The 26,927-nt window shown below is 31.4% G+C and overlaps 1 protein-coding gene across 1 annotated transcript in view; it reads right to left on the bottom strand.

Moving 5' to 3' along the window:
* LOC108915307 (disintegrin and metalloproteinase domain-containing protein 11) overlaps window positions 1-26,927 on the bottom strand; it is a gene marked incomplete at its 5' end in the record, with an annotated part of 192,688 nt that overhangs the window by 34,360 nt on the left and 131,401 nt on the right. The window contains 2 exons of the mRNA XM_018721299.1: window positions 1,417-1,488; window positions 4,135-4,284. Of these exons, the coding sequence (XP_018576815.1) occupies window positions 1,417-1,488; window positions 4,135-4,284 (222 nt within the window). The remainder of the gene's footprint in view (window positions 1-1,416; window positions 1,489-4,134; window positions 4,285-26,927) is intronic.

Genomic DNA, 26,927 nt, shown 5'->3' with positions numbered 1-26,927 from the left:
ATAAAAAAAGAGTACAATGATAAGGAGCTGTTATTATTGTAGTTATGGACTCTGTACATGACAATCCAAAAATTTCACTCAGGAAAAGGTAAAAACACCTAAATATTAATAGATCAACAAAATCTATCCATACAAACCAGTGTTTAATAATAAGTTCATGGAGATGATGATCGTCGTTTGGAGTTTTGTTTAACAATGGGCGAGAAATTGATTGATAACTAATAGTCAAAAATTTAATAAAGTAAATGTCTGGCGTGGCATAATAAATCATAAAATAATTGTCCCTTACTTTTTAGAAGAAAATCTTAATCTTAATTCGTATTTGGAAATTCTCAATAATTTTGTTTTGGCAGAAATAGATAGCGAAAATTTAGAGTTCAGAAGAAAACTAACATTTCAACAAAATGTTTGCCCTGCATATTCCACATTTCTAGTGAGAAAGTGACTTGACGTTCACTTCCCGAACAAGTGGATCGGACGCTATCGACTAATATCTTGGCCTGCAGGGGCGCCCGACTTGTCCCCATTAGATTATTTCTTATGGGGATACAAAAAGTGTATTCAAACGATTTGACGATAACATTGATTTACTTAAGCAAAAAATTCAAAAAGCTGTTACCACCATAAACAAAGAAATTATCTTGTAGTGTTGTGTACAAGGAATTTAGAAAAAGATTAGAAAAATGTGTATTAGTTGGATATTTACAATAACTTGAATAGGACTTACATCGTTGTTGTTGTTAATTCCAGTATTAATTAGTTATTTCTATTTTTTTATTAGAAAAGCTACTTTTATTTGGTTTGCAGGCTACCGTTGCAGCTGTTAATGGTAGAACAATTCTGAGACCCGTTGCTACGTCGTCGGTTTAGGTTTCTGAACGTTGCGAGAGACATATCGCTCTTTTCAAAAACTCGAAAACTTTCAGAGTTACTTCTGAGGCAGAGAGCGATATGTCTCTGGAAACGTCAGGAAACCTAAACTGAAGACATGGCAACCAACCGGAAAATTATTATTCTACCAAGCTATTTTATATTATATTAAATTTAAAATTACAATTTCTGTCTGCTTTAAGTACCTAAGATAGTTTAAAATCGCATCTTCTTATTTGCAAATAGGTGACTATTCCTCTTTTTTGTCAAAATTTCTTGAGCATTTGAACAAATTTAATAAATACAGTTTTTAACGAAAACAAAAATTAAAGGCACTTTGCTTAGGAGAATTTTCACATTTTGAAATTTTTGGACGCCCATGGCTTCCTAGGATAAGCAAAACTTTTCATCATGAATAACTTTTTCCTGAAAAATCAACAATAAAAAAGTTTACAAGAGTGCGTTAGCGCATCCGGGGACTCTCTGTATATATATATCATATTTCGAAAATATATAATTTAAATCTAACTAGGGTAAACCACTAACTGGAAATGCGAGGGTCCTCCAGATCCCATGTGGTTGGATGGTCGAAACAGCACCCTTTGGGAGTCTGCTCGGCTAATAAAAAATAAATTGAATTTAATCGCAATTCTATTTTTTTGTATCTATACAGAAATAGTATTATTACTATAGCAAGTTTTGTTGAGATCATGCAACTGTTCTATACAACCTTGCTGTAGTGTAATACCGTAAAATTCTCAGCTTGAAAATTAATAAATAAGTTGTCAGAGAATGTTATCATATTCACACTCAGAAGTCTGGATCCAAACATGTCGGCCTGAAATACAAAAAACTTATAAAAAAAGAGAGGAGATTGGAGGGACAGTTGGATCCATTGTCCTTAAAACTTAATTTTAACATTACAATTGGCCGAGGAAAACTCGATTTTTCAGTAGGTGGCAGCTGAATATCTAGTAAGCTAATATGACCAATGTATGGATACTTGTAAGCTGAGTTAGCTGATTCACTTTAAAAGCGAGCTGAATGGTCTATCACAAAAAGCAACTGTAGATGTGGCAAGAATATAAAATTTTGTTAGGTACTTTCATTAAAATAAATGAAATTACATTTCCTGCCAAATTTAAAGTTGCCATATAGACCATCTTTCAATGGAACGTGAGCTTGTTTATTAATGTAATTTTAACTTACGTTATAATTAATTTTCAAGCTTTAAAGTTTGTCTAAAAACTGAGCACTGCTTAGGTATTACAAAGCTCAAACTAATGAGCAAACGTACTAGATGATAACAAACCTAATGAAGACGCTTGCATTCATGAAGTTTTGCAGTACATTGCAGAAAGTAATAGAATGTTCATTCACCTCCTTTCACACAGGTGTAGTAGATTAAAGAGGGTATATATTTCTTGTTAACAGTGGCGGGAGTATTAATGTATATTTAATAAAAAATAGCCAGTAGTAGAAGATAATATGTGAAAGATTTACGGATGACGAAGATAATTGGCATGCAACATAAAAATAAAAAAATATATCATCAAGAAAATAATGTAATAAACTTTGAGGGCTGTTTATTTTCATGAAAGTAAGAGAATAGCTCTAAAAGGGTAAATACGGAACTTTATTTTGCCACAGCTATAAACAAAATGTGTTCTTAATAAAAGGATTGTCTTTATGAAAATGTTGGCTCGGTCAAATTGGCTAAAATTGTGTCAAGTTGTTGGTTATGTGTTACTGACCAAAAGTCTCCACATTACTTGGATCCGAAAATCAATTCTTTCCTACTTATAGCAGTCTGAGTCAGTTCTGCTGATGATGACTGCAAAGTAGTATGAGGAGAGTATTGCAATAAAAATAGTAACTTTTGTGAAGCGTTTGTAGAAAAAATTAATCGGATGACATCGAAAAACTAATTAACATATGTGACATATGCCAAATACCAAACTGGCCGTATTGACCGTTGGCAACAGTAGTTTGTAGATTGAATTCATACATCTCTCAATTGAATGCAATATCTTTAAGACTCAATACGTGAATTGGATAATAAAATAAATCTTATGGTTCAAAAAGTATATGGTGCTACTTTCAGAGCCAGAGTGATCTAGGTTTTAATATGAGACTGTTATTCTCTACTTCCTCCTTTTCTATCTAGTTTAGTATTTGGCACATGTCAACAATGTTAATTAGTAACTTTTCTATGTTATCTATAAACATTTTACACAAAGTACTGTTTTTATTGTAATATTCTACTCATACTACTTTGCGGCTATCATCAGTAGAACTGACTCAGACCGCCATAGGTACTGACTTTTGGTCAGTAACGCAAAACCAACAACTTATCACAATTTCAGCCAATTTGACCGAGCCTACATTTTCATAAAGACAGTGCGGGGTCCTACGTCATATTAAATCTTACAAAAAATGTTATAGTGTTGAAATCAATTTCATATACGATTTTGGTGTAGGTGAAGAGTATTTTCCATTACAAATCGTTTATTTTCATTATTGAAAAATACTGAATAAAGAAATACTATTGCCTCAAATCGGCAACTCAACGTTTTAAAAATATTTGGGCAAAAAGGTAAAAGTTATTATTTTTTACCTTTACATGGAAATTTCTAGACTTGTGCAGAAGAAGCAGTGGTATATTACTATCCCATATGCCACATTTGTGTCCAGGAACTCATTATCCTAACCAGTAACCACCATTCAGCTTAGTAATGCGGGAAATGTAATTAAATAGAGGGATGATCAAACGAATTTTGAAAAATAAACGAGTTGTGATGGAAAATATTCCTTATCCTCGCCATAATTGCCCGTTTCGAATCGCATATGAATTTTATTTCGAACTATCAAAGTTTGTGGAAGATTTAACATTTCTTTGAAAAACACATTTTGAAACAACTATGACGAAACAAATTCAGCTGTTTAATTTATTTTTTAAAGGGTTGTAGAACCCCTTTAATACATTTTAGACTATATCCATAGAAACTTTTTCTCATATTTTCGCGAATACTATCAATATCCCAGTTTATTGCACTATTTTTTTGGTATATTTGTAACCAAAGATTGTTCCGCTTATAGTTAATAGTCTTTTTGGAAGTAGTGCCATTTACGCAGAATAAAATAAACATGTGTCATTCTAGGTACTACAAGTTTTTACTATAGTATTTTTAAGTACTGAGCCATTTTTTATGTACAAAAAAACCAATCAACATTTTTTAATTTTGAATGTCCTCAAAAACTTACCCAAACGATGAAACACTTCCAGGACCAAGCGTTAGTATCTTGTTAGCATTATCTAAACTGTCCTCTTGAGAATGATTGCCTGTGGTGAGGATGTAGTTTTTCGGGATAGGTTTTTTGTAAGCTTTCTCATATTTGCTAACCGTCGTCTTCCTTCCAGTTGGAAATTTACATAAAAGAAAGGAGAGGGAAAGGGAAACCAAAAACCGCATTAGTTTTGCCTCGAATAAAATTTTGGTCGAAATTTTTCATGTAATTTGAGTTTCTGTCATTTATTTTACGAAATTGCACCAATTAAATGTATGCGGTAAATGCTGATGAAAAATCGAGCTGTATATTATACAGTAACGAAGATGTGTATTCATTAAAACAGACATTGTACAATTTGAATAACTATTGATCTAAAAACAGAAAGTTTTACTAAATAAATTTATTAATAACATTATTTATGTACAAAAAAAAAACTAAAGTGCAATTCTGATATTAATGCAATTCAAATTACATGAATTTTGATAACCATAAGTATGTTAAAACAGAATGTTGTACGTAACAACGAATGAGACAAAAATGTAGTAAACTTCATGCTTTACACGACTTTAGTGTAGGTACATAAGGTACCTAGATGTATGCAAATTAACAGATGTTCATTAAAAAACCTTCTTCTGCAATATTTTTTAATCAGATGAGGCAATAAAATAATGTAAGTACTTTTATTATATTCATCGTCTATTTTAAAAGTTAACACGCTGACTTTTAATTGATAAAAAGACAAAAGAAAGTAAGAAAGCTACTAACGTTTTTAGAGAAAATTGAACGTGTTCCACAAAGTTTCGTTTGTTGTGTCTTAACCTTAATATGAAGCAGAAAGTATTTACAGTTGAAATGTAATAGCCTTATATCCAAAATGACATGAGATTAAATACACAAAAATAGGACGAAAATAATATTGTTGGCACAATATCTAATGCCTTTAAATGCTCCAAAATTTTTATTATTCTTGGTGTCAAATAGGAATAGGAGTGAGGAAATCACAGTTTAAGCAAAAAGTTTTCTATGAATGCTTTTGAAAAAAGTGAGAGAATAATAAACTAATACGTAATACGTAGAAGTGCTACGTTGTATAATGTAATCGATATTTTATGAAAAAAAAAAACTTCTTTACAGCCTGCATTGCCGCCACTATCAAATGAAAAAGCTGTTGTTCCATAAGATTCCAGCAATTGATAATCTAAAACTTGTAGGTGTTAGATTTTGCAATTACAGCTATTTAAACAAATATGGCAGTACATGTTTATCATCCTGAAACTGTTTTCTTAAACGTTTTCAGGACAAGGTTCATACGAAAGTTTTTGCTTAAAATTATATTCCTGAATCTTGTTTCTGTTTGGTACTTATTTTAGAAACATTCTGTACATTATTTTGTAGTTTTCAAAAGTTGCCATCTATTTTACCAACAACTTTCAAGTTGTTCAAAATATACAGTGTTTCCATAAAGTAATGCATAAATTCGATAAAGTATTTTTTTTGGGGAAAAACTATCAATTTTTATAATCATCTTAATAGAAAGTGGTTCTGTTTTAATGTTTTATTTTATTTTTCTCTTAGTCGTTAAGTATTGTTAACACTTTATGCATTTATATGTCAACTGAATTGGAAAAGAAATTTATTTTGGTTGCTAAGATTTCTAATAAATATCTTAAATGTTATATTATTAAACGAGTCAGATAAATTTTCTATTTTTTTAACGCAGAATATGCGGGAAAGGCCAAATTCAACACTTTTCTTCTACTTCCCGAAAAAATTGTTAAGATGTTACGGGCTCGATTTTCAATAAAAGTTGAATGGCTAAACCACATCTCAATATTTTGGTTCACTTAAAAGATAGGTACATGATGTTTTTTCATTTTTGGTCATCTTTTCATCTTTTTAAGTCATCTAATAATTTTTTTTATTCATAAATATTTTTTAGTGTAGACTAGAATTCGTTGGTATTTGCAATATTTTTCTAGGTTATATATTTTTTGAAACATGATACTTTATATATTTTTCATTTTTTTAAATTTCCTTCCAAATTATTAATTTTAAGTCATTTTCAAAGTAAGAAAACTACTTCTAATTCAACTGTTTTATATATTTTTTATAATTTTATATATTTTTAAACATAATACATTATGTATTTTTCAATATTTAATATTTGCAAAATTTCCATTCATATTACACTTGTCATTCATAAAAAAAATTTCAAAGCAAAAATGCAAAAACTATTTATAATTCAACTGTTTTGTGGACAGTTAAGTACACTGTGCATTTTTCATAAATATATCCATAGCACATTTAATTGTGTGAGGAACTAAGAACAATGATAATAAATTTTCATATTATTACACAAACCCTACTGATAATAATTGAATTGATTTTTTTTGCACAAACATCATTTAAAGGAAAATATTCCGCTGATTTCAGAAATTGAAAAATATGTAGTGTTACATAAAAAAATGATTCCACGCAAGAAAAATTAATAGAGATCCTATACAAAAATAAAAAATGTTCACAAATAAAAAGGTTTTTCGACCTAAGAAAAATGGATAAAATAATAGGTATCTCTCAAATGAATCAATATATCAATATATCGAGATGCGATTTATTCATTCATCTTTGTTGAAAATCAAGTCTCTCATATTTTAAATAGTCTTCCTATCTTTTTATGGCAAACGAGAAACGCCTTAAATGTGTCGAATTTGGTCTAATCAGTACAACTATGGCATAAAACCTAAAAATTAAAAAAATAATTATTCACGAGCTTCAAAATGATCATTCATTATGGCAATTAAAAATAAAAAATCGATCCCTCCGAATGATCTCAGATATCTTCAAGAAAGAGTTAAGTGTCAGATTTTTATTGAATTTTTGCTTAACTTTATGGATGTAATATAGATACCAATAACACCTGATTCAATTCACAAACTCATCTGATTAAAAAAATTTTACTTATAAAATGCATACAAAGTATAAGAGAATTCGAAAACTAATTGCGAAATATCCTGATGAAACTGAAAATATTAAGTTATGAGAAAATATCAAACAAATTTTTCAATGTTTAATTTACATAAATAAAAGCGCAGGCACAATAACACATAATGACAATATAGGTGCGAGTTATATAAAATTTTGTGTACTGTTGTAATTGTTTACTATGAGGTCGTGCTGCTGATCAAAAAGAAAACAAAGATGTGAACGTTTCGTTTGGTAAAGATATTTTGAGTTATTATCAACTTGGAAAAAAACATTCTACTTTGAAATACATCTTCAAACATACGATAACATCAAATAATAATTTCTTTGCTTTATCAATTGATGCAAAATTCAATTCTAACGTAATATATTCTACAAAATTAATATCTTTTAAATTAAGGGCAATATAAAACGGTTTTTCGCTTATTGTCAAGCAGATAGTTATTCAATTTATTTTTTCTATTCTATTCTTTAGTCAGTATTTCTGAAATTTTAATTTAAATACACAGGGTGTTCCATTTCCTCGTGAGTCAATCTGTATATAAATTTTTGAAGTGTATAATGAAAAATTTGAAGTTCTGTCGATGCTATTAAGGCATTACCTTTTTCCTACTATTTTCGAAATAATTTAGATTTTCTACAATTTGCTGAATATGAATAGCCCATAGTTTTCTTAACAGAAATAAATTTGTTGTTATTCAACATCGTGATATTCTCAGGAAAAAGTGAGGCACTGTTTATTTATCTCATGTACCAATATTGTTATTCTATAATAAAATACATTGCTAATATAAGTAATAAAGTTTTATGTAGGTAGTTACAAATGATTTAAAATCATAATTAACCCCATAATTCTAGTATCGTACATTGAAACTGTATGCCACAGAAAGATTTTTTAGCAAATCATTAATAACGTACAATATCCTCCTTGTTGCATTTATCGAATTTTGTATGTGCAGCTTTGCAGCACGTCAAAATAGTAAACAAATATCAGACCCAACTCTGCGTGGAAAAACATATGTAATAAAAGCGAAATATTGAGTGAGAATTTGTGTTCAGTAGGTTTCTATGATAGTGTGGGGAGAGTCGTTTCTGTTTCAGTATGAAAGTGAAAATAAGGAAGGGTTGACAGGTGGCAAACACTCTGCTCACATCCAAAAAGGCACTATAGCGGCTAATAAACTTAGATACAACCATTTGCACATGTAATATTCACATATATGCACAATATCCACAAACTGTAAAATGGCAAGAACTGTTTACATGCAATATATATAGCAACTGTTTCCTTCACAAAATATCTCTCCTGGTATACCCCCGATTTTATAGTTGTCAAAGAGTGCACTCAGCAATTGTTATTTATTTAAATTGATTCCTGAAACTGGAAAATTGGAAGGGAACAACATTCTCAGACAATATAGGTAAATATCTGCAACAACACCAGATTTATTAATGTGAGGGGAATTAAACTTGGAAAAATGTAAAAATTGTAAGTTAAAATTAACATAAAAAAGATTTTAAATAAAAAATCTTATCGAGAAATTGACGAAACTCATTCGTTTTTATTTTACTGTTGATTTAATTATAAAATTATCGCAACTTCTTTAGTAGAGAATAGGATTATATTCGCTGCATTAGCAAATATTATAATACAAGTAAAAATATATATCAAATAATTAATTTCAATGTAGACCATCTATTGACTGAAGTTACATGTGAAAAAAAATATAAAGCAACATTTGCGCCAAAAGGATGTTGTTTTTATAAAATAATTTTTGTCAAAAAACGCAGACAAATAAAGTATACGAAATGGTGACAATAATTCAAAAAGAAAGTCAATTTTTAGTCAGTTTAATTTTCGAAATGTAGATTATCGCAAAGTAATATAATAGAGTCGTGCATACTTTTTATTTCCCTATTTTTTTTCAGTGCGAGATATTAGGTTAGGCATAAAATATTTTCATAAAAACAATTCTTGGCTTCTCGTTTGCTGCAAGAATTATTTAATAATTTTATTCACAGGTGGTAAAATAAACAAACAATTAGAGAAAATTCCCATAAATTTGCAATTTGCTACATTTTGGTAACTATCATGTTTAATAACAACATATAGATAATTTTTTACAATGAGTATATTTACTTACCGTTATTTACAAATCATCAGAATAGTAAAATTTTTAAGAAATTGGTAGGCGTCTTTGTTAAAAAAGAAACGTTGATCGATACACATTTAAAAGTCGACACATCTATATTTCTTCACTCATAATTATAATTTACATTTTAAATAGTTCAATAAAATTAAATTTAGTGCTATGTAGAACGTAATAATATGGAAATAGAACATTTACACAAAACTGTTGCCTATAAAAGCAGTTTAAAATGGTATTTGTAAAGAGGCATATGTTCCTTGTTGAACAAAGTTTCTTTAGCAAAGAACATCTTAGACAACCATTGCTGGAGAGATATCTTGAGAAGTGGTTTACAAAAATGTCTTGTTATCTGTCATGCTTATACGAGACTCGACATTTCATAATCAGAACTTTAGAGATGAAAAAATAACTAATTTTATTCAATCTTGTGATATTTAGATTAATAATATTAAAAAGATCTACAGTACTGAAAATTTCTTTGGTAAACCATTGAATGTTTAGTTTAAATATAATAGTTAGTCAGACAACTAGATTTTCTTTCGTATTATCATTTTTTTTTAAATTTATCTTAATATTTTTTTATCTATAAACACATTTTGAAATTTTCAAAAAAACCAAGTGGGTAGCATAGAAGCTTAGGGCAAGTTGTTGATATAAAATAATAATATATAAAGTATTTGTGGTCCAAGAGGAAACTAAAAGGAATTATTTATTTAATATTTGGTTGAATATCCATATAATATACAATTATCGTAATTGTTGATCAAGTTCTGTTCATTAAATGCAGGACTTTACATATAAGAGAAAGAGAAGCGATAGTTTATAGGCTCAAGAATGAAGAATGAAGAATCATGCTGGAAGGTACTGGTATGTAGTCTAGATTTACAATTTTCCGCAGCATCTCAATCATTAACGGTGGAGGGGGTTGAGGGGGTATTAATATCACGGTTGCAACAGCTACAGTAGAAATGAGATAGACGGAAATTATTGTTTACAAGAAGTGGAACCGGTAAACTGCCCTATCCATTGAAAAATTGACTATTTTTTAGAATAACTTTTTATTATTTTTAAAATGACTATTCGGATTCTATTTTTGAAGTGAATACAAACAATATTTTTTTACAAAAATTTTTCATAATTTCTTATAGAAATTAGTTTTCTAGCATGATTTTCTATGTAGCAATTATTTGAAATCAGGTTCTTAATTTAGAAAATGAATTATTTTGCCAAAACAGTTTGAAAATATATTTCCTTTAGGGCAGTTTACTTTTTCCTTCCAACGTGATGAAGTTTCACTGTTAAAATTACCTTTGAAAGTGTTGCAAAATACGAACTCAAATTGAAAATATCAGCCTGTCCGGACGCCTGAATATATTGTGTCACTGAAACTAGATTTCAGTAGTTTCGATCAAATAATGTATTTTAGTATCTCCTATACGAATATTACTATTTTGCTAATAAAAGAAATGTACAAGAATACGCTTATCAATATTTCTCGATAGGTTTAGTTAATTTTTACTTACTGTAGATATTACGTTAGTTTTTAGAGAAAAATCTTTTTATTCAAAAACATATTCGTTCGTAATAAAATCAATCAATCAAATCAGAAAAATAATGCAAAACTTATAATTTTATTGACAGAACATTTTCAAGTTTACATTTAAATTTCTTGTATTAATTACTGATTGATTTCAGCATCAAAATTTTCACCGAATCCACTAAGTGAGAAAATTAATGTTGAAATACAGGGTGTTATCGAAAGGTTGGGGAATTTCGAAACTAGATACCTATGTACCTTGAAATGTTCTGAAAATGTCTTTCTACCTCGGGTGCCGAATGAGGTTAATTCCAAGAAAGTAAGCAGGGGTTTCCTTGAAATTCTATCTCAACAAATATCGTACGGAAATATCGCACGGACTGTACTAGAGACCAAAATATGTCGATAGAGCCAAATATACGTCAGTCCAAATACTGATACAGAGTATAAAAGAATTTTATTTACAATTTTTTCTTTATTGCTACAGGTTTTTAGGTTTTAGCTAAAATTGTATAAAATTAAACATTTCGATGCATTTAAAAGATTCAATGCATTTTGTATCAAATGTACTCAACAGCTTTTATAACTCGTTAATAAAGTTTTGCTATGGTTTAGAATGTTTTTATAAGATTTCTTTAAGTGTCAGTAAGAATTTTAAGTTGAAAGGACCCCACACTTTTCTTATGAAAAAGTGGATTCAGTTAAAATGGCTGAAATTTTTATATGTTATAGTTCTTAACCTGACGATTAAAAGTCTCCTTTGGCACAATATCCAAAAGTTCATAGTTTTCGAGTTATGCTGACTTCAGGGCAATAACTCTGAATTCGAAACTGCTGATAGTTCTTTCTACTGCAGATTTCCGTTAATCTATTCTGGTTGATGGCATAAAAACCTATTGATTTTCTATAAATTGTAATAAAAAATTAAATATTTTATTAATTCTTTTATGCACATGTACACTCGACGCAAGATAAATTTTTCCAACCTAAAAGGCATACTACTTTTAAAGGGGCGAGCCGGTGGACTATTAATAGGAATTTTGGGAGGCATCAATAATTAGGGGCGTGTCATATTTTTTTTGTGTAGGCACGTGTGTAACGACACGTAACAAAAAATTGCAGGCCTGAAGTATATGCATTATAAAAAGAGAAGAGTATACAGGTTTTGAAATTATTTTGTCTTGCCACATTATTTTTCTTGTCCCTGAGAAAATTAATATTTTGAAATAAGAATTTGTTTCATTCTGCAAAAAGTAGGTAGGCAGGTCGTGAAGGCAACAAAATAAAAAAATATTGTAAACTACAGTTTTATTATAACTTATACAGTTTCGGGAGGAAAGGGAAATATTTTACGGACGTGTTCTGGAAGTGAAAGTAAGTAAATAAGTTCATGATATTATGGGTCCGGAAATGTTTCCTTTCTGAGATAGATGTCGAAAGAAATTTAAAATCCGGTTTTTCTAAATATCTCGAAAACGATTTAAGATATTACACTGCCACTGTATTATACACCAAAGCTCAGTGTAATATCTTAAATCGTATTTTTTTTAATTTTACATCTATCAGAAAGGAAGCATTTCCGGGTCCATAATGCTATGAACTTATTTACTTATTTTGACATCTTTGTCCTGGCTGTGTGTCCTGTGTGTAGGAGCTAAATAAAATTCAAAATATAAAAAGTTAAATAAATTTGTATCTATAAAAAAAAATTCGAAGGCAACTTTTCATTATTTTAAATAATCAATCGAATAGTATAGAAAAAAATTGTTTTAGTTTTGTTACATCATTAAAATTAATGATTAAAAATTTGAAATTGTTAACTTCCTTATTAAAAATTAAAAATTATATCTATTTCTCTGAAAAGAAAAGTTACATTTTTTAGAGTAGATTGAAAAAAAATACAAAATTCATTAGTTTTTTCTGCTTGTTATGATTTTTTTAAATTTCTGAAATCTTCCCTTAACTTCCAGCCTCCCTAACTCTGTTAATTTTAATAGTACTAGAAAAAGTCAAGAGGCCATTTTTATGTAGAATTATTGTATTATGCTTTACAGCTTTTATAATAAAACTTCAACTGATTTCATCGCGGGCACCTATACAGTGTTCATTAATGGCGTACAGAAAAAAAAAACAAAGGTCCATCCTGGGGCTAAAATTAAGTAAATTTTGTTACACACACGTAGGCTCTTAAGACTGCCGTTTCCGAGCTGCAGGGTTTTCAAAATAAAAAAAAATAATAAAATTTTTAATTTTCTTAAATCCATTCATTCTAACTATTCGTAAGTAGGTAGTAGACGTTTGGCAAGATTTATTAACTAGGATGAATCGATTTTTCTGTTGTAATGTAAATGCAACTCTTTTAATATAAACAAGATAATAAAAAATGCATACGGGGTCTGCTATAAGAGTTTGCCGATCAGTCCCATTTTAAAAATGCCAATCTACCAGAAAAGCATTTTTGTACAAAACTTGTAAAATGTCCGATGTGACGGTAAAATATTGCCACACGAGTTTAATGGGAACGTTCCATATAGACTAGCGGTTAAGCCGTCATATTTCAAACAAAATACGATTCAGATTGGAAACCTTTATCTTGCGTCGAGTGTACATATCTGTCACATATTAATGCGGGCAATGACCAAATCAAGATTCAGGGCTAAACTCAACCATTTTCACACACGGTAAAAAAGCTACCCCGAAGAGGTGTTGGACTGATCTTGCGACCTCCACGTGGTACCTACGCCTTGGGTAATGGAAATGTAAACGGCAAAAAATATTAAAAAACATTTATACCCCTTCGAGTACAAAGTTATTGCTCTGAAGTTAATGTAACTCAAAAACTATGAACTTTTGGATATTGCGCCAATGCAGACTTTTGATGGACAGGTTAACTGTTGTAACATATAAAAATTTCAGCCAATTTAACTGAAACCACGTTTTCATTAGATATCTTATTTTGCATAGTTACTATTCCAATTTGTTAGAAAAGATTTCATTGAAAACACGCGTGAATATTGAGTTTAAGTACGATGGTGTTCCGCCCCATTTTAGCCTATTATTTAAAGAACACTTAAATAGAGTTTATCTAAACCAATAGACGGTTCGATCAGGAATACAACAATGGGTTTATTATAATACTCCTGTGGAACTAAGCATGAACTTCGGCAAATATTTTTTTTACCACAGACGGGAAATAAAGAATAACAATCAAATGCTTTAGACAGTGCAGCAAGCCATAGTTCCACGGGGGTGTATTTTGAGCAATTTTTTAATTATTCTTTAATTAATAGGTAGTTCTCTTTTAATTTATTTTGATTTTTTCTTATCGTTAAGTAGTTAAAATAAAAAAAAAAACTATTGGGTACATTTAATACAAAATGCACAGGAACGCAAATGTCTGGAAAACTATTTGCTTTAGACACTTTTTTTTTTGTTGAGGAAGGACGAGAGAAAAAGATTTTTCGATTAGTAATTATATACATGGTGGGTTATTTTCAAAAACAGAGGTGCACGTGATGTTTTACGAAATTTGAAATTAGGAGCGGATTTTTATATGTAAATAAAATTGTAACTGTGACATCTTGACATATTTGAACTAAGGTATATCGATATATTTCGTCTCTAGTTTCGAGATTTCTCAACATTTCGAATTCAGCCTGTATATGTATTTAAAGACATCTTTTTTAACTATATAGGTAGGTGAATAATTATACTTTTACAGGTAAGCAGTAAAATGGTATGATATTTTAAATAATATATTTCTAGAATGATGAAAATGTTATACCCAATTTTACAGTAATTCTGAAAATATGTATCTAAGTAACTGATATTACAAATTCCTCTATCAGTAATAACATTGATATTGGATCCAGAATATGACGTAGATTCCTGAAATATTACGTTTACTTTATTTATTATTCATTCATTCATTCATTGAGAAACAGGTTTTTGATTTTTTGTTTCTCATGAAAACTGGCATTTAAGCATTCCATGTCTTATAAAACGTTTTGTGATAAAATATTCTGATATATTTCAGTGGATTTATTTAGACTCATATTTCTTCATTTTGGTGGATTCAGTGATTAATTTATAATAACTCTACTTCATGACATTTGAAATATTTCACTGTCACATTCAATTCAGAAGTTATCAATAATATACATATATGTACAGGGTGTTCAGATTTGATCCGGAATTGTCCCTATTAAATTTTAGTATGTCGATGACTGGTTTTTCTGTTTACAAGGTGTCTTAATACATCCATCAAGTGCCGTAGTGATGGCGCCACTATGCGGCACGATATAATTTTTTTTTGAGGGAGGATTTTGTGTAAACTCATATTCGAGATTTTTTTACTTGATAACATTATTCAGCACTGTTTAAAACTGCTATTTATTTATTCATTCATTAATTTATAGGTCTCCATAATGACCACGAAATTTTATTAGGCATAAGACGACCGTTATACAATTTAAGCAACAAAATGTATTTTTTGAAGCATCTTTTTTTAGATCTGGACGTGTCTAACTGTGGGCAATGTCGAAAATTAGACGGATCTTCTTGTCCTGTGTATATCTAATGTGGTACCATTACTACGACACATGATCATGTAATGATTTGGATACATTTTAATTGTTTTCTAGTATTTATACTAGTTTCAATCACAAATTCGAATTCCAGTGACATATGACGTAAGTGAAAGTTAATGCATAAAATAATGTACAAATTTAAAATTTCATAATATGCCTTGGAGAATAGTTTTTACATATAAGAAATAATAAGTATAAAGCGTAATTAAAGACAAAATTATTGCATTTTTTGTTGCACTTTATATTTTGTACAACTTGAGATCGTGGTTAGGTTTCAAAATAAATTAATAACGGAATATTTAATGTTATGCAATACCTATATTTTAAGACAAATCATTGCATAAAAAATAATTTAACATCAAGGACAAGAGCTGTGAATGGATCGAAATGAAAAATAGGGCATAAATACCAGATTAGGACATACAGGATGTCTTCTTCGTCTGAGATTCCTCTAATGTATAATAATATTTGTTTCATGAAAAATAAACAAGAAAGCGCTATATTATGTAAATTACATTTTCATTATTATTAGGATTATTTTTCATGCAACGCTTAACATCCCCATTTAAACATGTCATATTACCGGCATACAAAGAACGTTTTGGAGCTACGCATCCTGTTTCCACAGTACGTATTTCTACATTTTGGATTGTTTTGTGATCGGGATGATGGCGATTCAGAAATTGTTCCCTGTACAAACGCTCGGCAGCACGGGCGTTATTGTTACAAGCTCCTAAAGCTTTAATCATATCGACGTATTCTCTGTCGGTATAAGCAAACCCTGCCATTTTGAACTCAACAACAAATACTAAAAGTCAAATAAATATTATACGTCACTGTCAAGTAAATCCGTGTCAACCATAGACCTAGTAAACTATAGACTGGCCCTAGAAAGAGAGGTCAATCGCACTGATGTGTGCAAGGCAGATGAAGCTAGTTGAGGCAAATACCGGTAAAACAAATGATGGTACACGGGTATCCCATATATATACTATCTATATACTATGAGTTTTGTTTGGATCTTGACCGGAAGGAAAGCCTCATCCCTCTGTTCTTGCCAAGTAAACAGGGAATGGTGCGCATTCGTTAGAAGCAGATGCCGATGCGAGAATGTGACAATTTCGCTAGATAACGAGCGTTCAAATAAAAACGTGGTCAAGTTGGTTGTGAAAATTTGGACGTAGGGCGTAGCGTATAGCAAATGAATTTAAACGTCATCTGTCAAAGCACTGTATCGCCGCTTTGTTATTGAAACTGACAGCTGCTATACAGCTCGTTGAGAAATGAGGTTAAGTTGGTCACTATAAGCTACGCCCTACGTCTAATGTGTCAGAGCCAACTTCGACCACGTTTTTATTTGAACGCTCGTTACAATAAGCAAAATGTCACAATCTAAGCAGTGGACAATCCGTAGTAAGGACCACAGCCGGCTTGCCCTCTCCACTCGTTCATGATTTTGTGTGCAGGGCATGCGCACTGGATTCTAATTCCCCGGGAGAGACAGAAAAGTATCTCCTTCTTTCCGGACAATTCCGTACACAGGGGCCTATAGCCGGCTACCAGTATATAGATAATAAGTATATGGGTATACCTGTACAAACTGTCAGAAACTTTGAAGTAAATGTCATGTATTGACATTATTGATTGATTTCTTGATTTTTTGTGTGATTTAGTTAGTGTATGTGAAAGATTCGTAAAAACTAAATATGGTGCAATCGTGTTCTGCGATAAATTGCGTAAAGAGACGTTTAAGCGGAGAAAAAATTTCATAGGTAGGAAAAAAGTTATGATGTTTATATTTTTCGCATCTTTCTGAAAATAATGACCAAGTAGAGTTGTCTCTGATGATAACTTAGTAGATTATTTTATTTCCCCCATTCTCAAAATAAAATGTCATTTTAACGTCCAAATTTTGCCGCTTTAAATGTGTTACTATTCAAATTATTTTTTAACATCAAACCGAATATAAAGAAAAAGTTTTAACTGAAATGTGCTTAGCAAAAATTTTCTTCTAATAATATGTCGAACGAAGAAAGCATCGACATGGTCGCAATTTATACAGTTCTGCAAAGCAAGAAAATAAGAAATATTTAAAACAACTACGTCAGAAGAGCTTGCAGTAATTTTAACCGATCGAGTTTACGATATCAGGAAAATAAATGGAGAAATACATAAATAAGGCATTATAAAAACTATTTGGAATATTATAGCTAAAACATTTCAAATATTGTACTGTAATTAGGCCAGTAATATAATAAACACTTTTACATACCTACACTACTGGAAAAAATGAATTTTTTTTGTCTTTACGTCTATATTATTTTTATAAAGTCTTGGAATACGGCCCACAGAAAAAAGGGGTAAGGAATCGAGTATAGCTAGCTGATTGGATGACTTAAATGTAGCGCGCTGCAGTCGAAATTGTGTGAACGAAGTTTAAGCCCTTACTAGCTCCATCTCTCTCGCACACGTCTGAGCGATTGACATTTATATAGGCGAAATGACAGTTGGGGGAGTCCAGTAGTTTATAAGGTCTATGCATAAGTTCAACTGACTTCGTTTGTCATAATTGTTGGATGTTTTGACCGACAGCTTGACAAAGGCAAAAAAGCGTCGCCTAAGGATATCGACAACTAAGGCATTTTCGACAATAATTTTCAGGAATAATTCACCTATAAATTATTAATACTGGTCATAGACCTAGTACACTGTGGACTGGCCCTAGAAAGAGAGGTCAATCGCACTGATGTGTGCAAGGCAGATGAAGATAGTTGAGGCAAATACCGGTAAAACAAATGATGGTATACGGGTATACCGGTACAAAATGTCGTAAACAAACTGAAGTAAATATGATGTATTGACATTATTGATTGATTTTTTGAATTTTTGTTTGATTTAGTTAGTATATGTGAAAGATTCGTAAAAACTAAATGTGGTGCAATCGTGTTCTGCGATAAATTGCGTAAGAAGACGTTTAAGTGGAGAGAAAATTAAATTTCATATGTAGGAAAGAAGTTATAATGGTACCAATATGTTTATACTTTTCGAATATTTCTGAAAATAATGACCAAGTAGAGTTGTCTCTGATGATAACTTATTAGATTATATTATTTCCCCCCATCCTCAAAATAAAATGTAATATTAACGTCAAAATTTTGCTGCTTTAAATTATCAACTCTTCAAATTATTTTTTAACATCAAACCGAATAGGTGTATATAGAAAAAGTTTTAACTGAAATGTGCTTATAATGTGCTCCAGCAAAAATTCTCTTCAAATAATATGTTGAACGAAGAAAGCATCGGCATAGTTTCAATTTATACAGTTCTGCAAAATATGAAATATTTGAAACAACTACGTCAGAAGAGCTTGCAGTAATTTTAGTCGATCGAGTTTACGATATGAGGAAAATAAATGGAGAAATACATAAACAAGGCATTATAAAACTATTTGGAATATTATAGCTAAAACAATTTAAATATTGTACTGTAGTTAGGACAGTAATATAATAAACCCTTTTACATACCTACACTACTGGAAAAAATTAAAATTTTTTGTCTTTTAGTCTCTATATTATCTTTATAAAGTCTTTGAATACGGCCCAACAGAAAAAAAGGGGTAAGGAATCCAGTACAGCTAGCTGATTGGTTGAATTAAATGTAGCGCACTGCAGACGAAATTCTGTGAACGAAGCTTAAGCCCTTACTAGCTCTATCTCTCTCGCACACGTCTGAGCGATTGCCGTTTATATAGGCAAAATGACAGTTGGGCAAGTCCAGTAGTTTATAAGGTCTATGGTGTCAACAATATATTTGTCCGGCCAACTTGATTAGTCAGTCGAAAATTGCGCATTTATTGAACTAAAATTAATGTTTATTCGAAAACGGCACCACTTTCGAGATTTTAGTTTCTACATTTTTGTTTTGTGTCCCGTTCATGTTTCAAAAATTCCTCATGGGAAATCATGGAGGTAGTTCATGTAACGTTTTTTTCTTAGAATCCCTGTTTTCCAGATGCAGTGTGTTGATGTTGTTACTAAATTGAAAGAGGATGTTACCACGGTTTCTATAAAATTTGTTACTATTTAAACAGTCATAACATTTACCAAAACATATAAATAATTTTTGGCATTGTGTCGTATAATCTGTATAGTTTAACTGAATTGGCTGATATGCATCTAGTTTATGGAGAATGTAGACGTAATTCACTAGCATCTGCAAGGCGCTATGCTGAAAAGTTCCCCGTTCCCCCATCCCAGTGTTTTTGTTGCGATTAACAGAATTATGGAAAAAGATACTTTTTTATCTCATACGATATAACACCATTCACGGTCTGTAAGAAGTGTAGATTTAGAAGAAGCCGTTTTAAATGCAATTGATGAAAATCCACGCACTAGTTAAGAATGAGGCACTTGCACAAAAGGTTTTTTGGGATGGGGGAATTGCACACCATGTATTACGTAAAGTCGGTGCAAATACCACTCAATAAATGTTAATGTAAGGCGACTACTTTGATTATCACAGTATCCACGCTATATGTAGAAATGTTAAAATATAGGTTTCTTTAATTTTTCGTTGTGAAGGATCACAGAAAACATAGCCACTTATGTAAACATCGGAAAATGCATCTTTCCTGTTTTGTCGAGAATTTTGTAAAAAGTACTTAATAATTGTGATTAATTTATGTATTAATAATTCCTTAAAAGCATACTGCGGGGTGTGATTATGTTTATAGTACTATCCACGATTTTCTGTATACGTTCAACACGCGTATAAATTTCAGGAAACGCAATGATAAACACAACAGGTAAAAATATGTTTTTCTTCTTATTCTGAATATCTTGTCAGCTTGTAGATTGTCTTATACCCTGGAAAAAACTTGTATAACTGAGGCAGTGAAGAGATATTGTGCCTAACTTGCTTAGATTTTCTAAAACTCTCGACAAAAAACTGTTACAAATTCTCTGAATATTACGCATAGGAGGTATTTCTATAGAATTTTTGCAATTATCTTTTTCTATAAGTTTTAACACAGTAGGTATATCGTTTATTTAAAAAGAAACATCTTGTATTTTTATTTGATACAAAATTTAAAATGCTATATATCCTATATCCAAAATGAACAGTTTTCTTACATATCGACAGTGCATTATGACACATTTACGTGGGCAGTTTAGAAAGTAAGATATTTTAGTTAAATGTCAGATATGTGTTTATCTTCAGCAGTAGTGAGTAGTGAGAATTTATACAAAAATATACTTTAATTATGCATTTTTTCTTTTGGTAATAATAACTATGATAAAGAAGAATCTCAAATGAAGGAGATATTTGTCATGTCACGTGGCTTCGATTATTTTGGAAATGGGTGCTGGTATTAGAACATTTCTCATTTAACAGATAATAAAGGAGATATACAAAACAATTCAGTTTATTATTATTTTATGTTCAATTATCTCACTTCAAATTTAAAAAAAAACTATCTGATATTAATGTTTGAGCTTACTTCGATAAAAAGTTAAACAAGAAAGGTTAACATTTTTTTAGAGACACCTTGTACATATATTTTTCAAATTTGATATTCAATATTGGTATGAATAATATAACTAAATTCTTTTTGAGCTCGTATTTTCGATTTATACATAATATTCAAAAGCGCAATACGCGATCTATGTTATACCGAGCGGCCCATTGTAAATCCATGGTGTGCGAAGCATATTTTATTTATTTATATCATTGTGACTGTATGACAAACACTTCTCACACGCAAAGATATTTTTTTCTTTGCAGGTCATAGTGCATTTTTTTCGTCATTCCGAATTCCATTCGCAAATTATACGACAAAGAGGTTAATTGAACTAATATCTTGTACGTTTTATTATACCTAGTATTTAGTAACCACATAAAAAATCAAACAATGGTATCAATATTTGCATTGGAGAAGCTTTTTAATTTTTCGTACTTCTGATTTCGTTAAATTTGCCAGATGCGAGTGTAATAAATGTTTTTTCTGAATATATCAAAATTGTTTCAGTTTTGTTTCTCACCGTTGATTTTCCTAATATTTTTTTTAATCATTTATTTTTTGGAAATTTTTACATTTTTATAAATTTCATGTTTTACAAAATATAAGTTACTAACCAATACCTCTTTGCAGTAGTAGGTTTGGCCGACATTAATTAAAAGGCAGATCTTTCTACAAATACAGGCAGTACAAGAATGTTGCGACAAACTTTCAGGGCTAATTCCTTTCGTCAAAAAAAAAATATATATAGGTAAGAGTAATATTTTTTCTAAAATGATTCCTAAACATTAAGAATGTAATTGAAAGAATATAAACTCGTCTAATGGTAATATAATTTATAATAAACAATAAAATACAAATGTTTGGATTTTCTGTAACTACATTTAGATACATAATAAAATAATTATTGATTAAAAATTATTTATTGCCTTTGTTTGTTATAACATGTTGCTACATTGCTTATACAGGGTGTATCTTAAGTGATGACTTTAATTTCAAGGGGTGATTCCTTGTCATATTTTAAGCAAAAAAGTGCATATGAACATCGGTCCGCAAGTGCTTCGTTACCGAGATACAGGGTGTCAAAGTTGGGAAAATAAATCGCATTTTCTTAAATATCTTTCGACTGATTCGAAATAATTTAATGAAATTTCATACACGGGGGTTTTTTGGAATGACAAATTCAAAGCTGTGGTCAATTTAGGTGTATTTTTTTGAGGGCGCCACCGGCAACGATTTCGGCCTCTTTAATCCATCGCAACTTTTTTCTGCTACCCTGTATGCCATTTTGGACTAGAATAATCGATTCTCCTACCTTATCTGCTTAAAAAAGATTTTAAAGAAATGTTTTTTTGTTGAATACAAAAATTCCTGTGATAACAAAATTCCGATGATATTTGGCATTAAAAGTGACAAGATACTGTCAGTTGACTATCTTTTAGTGTGCAGTTAACTATGAATAACGTTGAACAAGCTCAAATACATTTCATTTATGGGCTAGCAGATGGAAATGCTGCACAAGCCCGTCGAATTTACCAGGAACGATTTCCCAATAGACCACTTCCATCAGAAAGAACTTTCATAAGGCTCCATGCTAGACTGTGCGAAACTGGATCTTTAAATGCTCACGCTGAACGTATTGGTAGACCGAGAACAATAATGACACCACAACTAGAAGAAGCAATCCTACAAGAAGTGGAAGCTAATCCGTCAAGTAGTACGCGAAGATTATCTGAACAGTTTAACATAAGTCATCAAAGTGTTTGGAGGGTTTTGCACACAAATTTACTTTATCCGTACCACATTCAACGCGTGCAACCACTGTTGCCAAGAGATTTTCCTGCACGGTTAGATTATTGTCGATGGTTTCTCCAAAAAACTGCGCAGAATCCCAACTTTACGTCTAAAATTCTGTTCACAGATGAGGCAACTTTTTCACGGGATGCCATCATAAACTTCCACAATAATCATTTTTGGAACTATGAAAATCCCCATGTTATTGGAGAACGTGGATTTCAGCAGCAGTTTTCGGTGAATGTGTGGGCCGGAGTTATTGGTGATCATGTCATCGGACCGCATTTTCTTCCTCCTCGACTGAATGGTGAGACTTACAGACAGTTTCTAGCTGAAACATTGCCTGGTCTGTTAGAAGATGTACTACTAGCAACCAGAAATGACATGTGGTTTATGCACGACGGGGCACCTGCTCATTTCAGTCTTGCTGCTCGCCAACATCTTAATGACACTTTTGCTCAGCGATGGATAGGTCGGGGAGGACCTCAGCCGTGGCCAGCACGATCTCCAGACCTAAATCCTCTGGACTATTTCTTTTGGGGACATCTGAAGTCGCTTGTTTATGCAACGCCAGTTGTAGATGAAAATGATTTAAGAAACAGAATTGTAAATTCTTGTAATGTCATACGCAACACTCCAGGAATTTTGGAACGTGTGCGACAGTCGATGAGCAGAAGATTACATGCTTGTATTGACAGTGGCGGTTCTCATTTTGAGCATTTGATTTAATTCAATTTTTATGATATTTCCAGCTCAAGTAAGTTTAAATGCGTTTTTCATGGAAACGGTTGCTCCTAGCTACTTCATTATTGGCGCCCTCAAAAAAATACACCTAAATTGACCACAGCTTTGAATTTGTCATTCCAAAAAACCCCCGTGTATGAAATTTCATTAAATTATTTCGAATCAGTCGAAAGATATTTAAGAAAATGCGATTTATTTTCCCAACTTTGACACCCTGTATCTCGGTAACGAAGCACTTGCGGACCGATGTTCATATGCACTTTTTTGCTTAAAATATGACAAGGAATCACCCCTTGAAATTAAAGTCATCACTTAAGATACACCCTGTATAACATTCTATGATACAATCTTGTATAGATTATTATTTCTAAATTGTATTTTTTTCATTGCAGCCCTGATGAAAGCAACTACTGAAACGTATTGAAGTGAAGGTTATAAGGATTTAACACAAATACAAGTCTTCAATTCAGTGCAAATTCCTTTTACATGGCGAGAATAAGTGGACGAAAAATCCAAGCAAGTAACAGATTTCCTTTGGAGTGAGAATTTTTTTTTAACAGGCGAAAAGCTTCAGGTCTCTAATTCTGATGCCACTGTTTAGTTTTTGTTCAAATTCTACACTAAGGTAGCTACTATGAATGAATTAATGAATTTTGAAATGTACCTATAGCTTAAATAGTTTTTGAGAAAACAATAAAAAACAGTGCTTCAATCTTTGAATGGATTATGTAATATCCTTTGGAATTATTTTATGAGGAAAGGTTAACTTATTGTTTATTTTGATGAGAAATCAGCCCTGTAAGTTTATTGCAAAGTCGCTTATCAATATTTATTTGATAAGGGATGCAAGAAGAGAATTATATATTTCTTAATGTTCTGTATACCTAAAAATTTTTGTAGTTATAGTTTAAAATAAATACAGGAAGGCTGTCTTTGAGTTCATACTAGGAAAATTTTGTTACATTATCGCTTCTTAAATAATAATTGAATCTAAAATTCTTGAAAATTTAATATTACATTTTCATAAATGTTTCGAGATTATTTCAGCTATTTACTATTTTTTGTTGGAATCTATTTTCTTGGAAGTATACATAGTTTTAATAATCAATCAATTTTAATATACATCAAAATTTTGAATATATCTTATAATTGGCTCCTAGCAATGAACATTATATGTAAATTAATAAAATAAAAAGAAAGAAATAAAAAAGATACCGCCACAAATTAAGTATATAAATATAACTGAAATTCTTGGCTAAACTTTAAAGACGAATTGTACGTCACAAATTAGCAACACAAGTTCCTATAAACGCTTCGATTTTGATTCATAAGCAACAACCCCTTTGGAAAACAAAAATGTTGAAAATTACAATCCTGAAATTAAGCGTCTGTATATAAATGATGTTGTGATAAATAACTACTCCACGGGCTGTATGCCCCGACTGGCATCGAATTACATGCGCAATATCTAGTAAATAGATCAGAAGATTATTCATCAGGAGAGTCACCAGACATACCTACATCTGTTTCGAACTTATTGGTTACCATCACTATGCTATATAGTCGAGGAAATAAAGCACTGAACCTATAAAGTTTTTTGATCAAGATGGGGTTTTTTGCATTCGGTTTCTAAAATTATGTGAAAAAAATGTATCAACATGTATGTGTATTATGTTTTTCGGCCAAATTGCATTTGTGCAGTGCAAAATGCATTTTTTAAAGACACTTAAAAAAATTCATAACTCGGTTAATAATGCCTGGAATGGACTCAAATCAGAGTCCTGGGGGTTTTCGAGGTCGGTGATCCCGAATGTGACCTTCAAATTGGTCCATCGCCGACCTGGAGCTTAGGATTGATGTGGAACGTCATCTCTGAGGCTTCCCCTGAATTTCTCTCTTAAATGCAACGAGACTAAACACCCGGGGGTTTTTCGGGTCGCTGATTCCTAATCTGGCGTCGGCAAGCACCCCCCGGACACCTGGTGCACCGGAACCTGGACATGGACGTCATCTCCGGGAGTTTTCAATATATTTGAGACTACTGTTAATACTGCAATAACTTGTTTGGAATTGTTGATCTCATTTAAAGTATGCAAGATGAAAATAGAGAGAATAAATTGAATGAATGTCACAATGTATGCAAGTGTTATTTCAAAAACCAATCAATCATTCAATTGCCATTTCTAACCTACTCTTTACTTCAATTTAATTTAACTCAAATATAATCTGACTCCATTTTATCCTAATCATATCAACTATTAACTTTAATTTGAAAATATTCTACTAAATATCATATTCATCATCAACTGACGTATAAGGCCCGGATAGTTTTTTGAGGGCTCCGGTCTGGGGGCCCACAGTCGTCATATTATAAGATGACTTCGAGAAGAGCGCCCCGAAAAAGCCCCTGATACGATTTTCGTCTCGTTTACGCGAATTTTAAAGGAAAACTCCCGGAGATGACGTCCATGTCCAGGTTTCGGTGCACCAGGTATCCGGGGGGTGCTCGCCGACGCCAGATTAGGAATCAGCGACCCGAAAAACCTCCGGGTGTAAAGTTTCATTGCATTTGTGAAATTCAGGAGAAGCTTCGGAGATGACGTTCATCATCAATACTAAGCTCCAGGTCGGCGATAGACCAATTTGAAGGTCATATTCGGGATCAGCGACCTCGAAAACCTCCAGGACCCTGATTTGAGTCCATTCCAGGCATCATTAACCAAGTTATGATTTTTTTCTAAGTGACTTTAAAAAATGCATTATTCTGCACTGCACAAATGCAATTTGGCCGAAAAACATAATACACAGTTGATACATTTTTTCTACATAATTTTAGAAAGCGAATGCAAAAACCCCATCTTGATACGACTTGATCGAAAAATTTCGGAGATTTCGGTTCTTTTTGTGCTTTATTTCCTCGAGTAGTAGGTGAGACGACTGAAGAATTATGTTGTCTTTATGTCAGTAGGTACATGTGCCGGTATACATAATGTAGCAATGATAATTTAAAGTATGGCATATGACATATGTTTTATAGGTTTTACGTCTCTGTATATAAAAAACTGTGGCATGTGTTTGTTTTTGCATTTGGCAGAAACTGAAGCTGTATATTGAATTTGAATGAAATCATCCATTCTCTTGTAATTAAAAAATAAAAATATGAACTATTTTGAGATACACTTTGTATCTCGAACATGAAATGTTTATGGTTTTCTTTGTTAACTTGCGACATAGGAATACTATGAAAGTTTGGCCAAGTATTTTGTTTATTTAGGCTATTGAGCTGTTAAAAATAAAAAAGTACATATCCAAGTACGTAGTGGTAAAAACTTTTCTACTTCTTTTCTACTTTTTTTGGGTACTTATAGATATTAAGCAGGGGATCCTAGTAGAAGTAAAAAAGAAAAAGAGAACGCAGATAAAGTCAAAATAATGTTAGCATTCCATATAAT

This window comes from Anoplophora glabripennis, unplaced genomic scaffold, assembly GCF_000390285.2.
Source record: "Anoplophora glabripennis isolate ALB-LARVAE unplaced genomic scaffold, Agla_2.0 scaffold774, whole genome shotgun sequence".
NCBI lineage: Eukaryota > Metazoa > Arthropoda > Insecta > Coleoptera > Cerambycidae > Anoplophora > Anoplophora glabripennis.
This window is presented reverse-complemented; position numbering and strand designations above follow the sequence as displayed.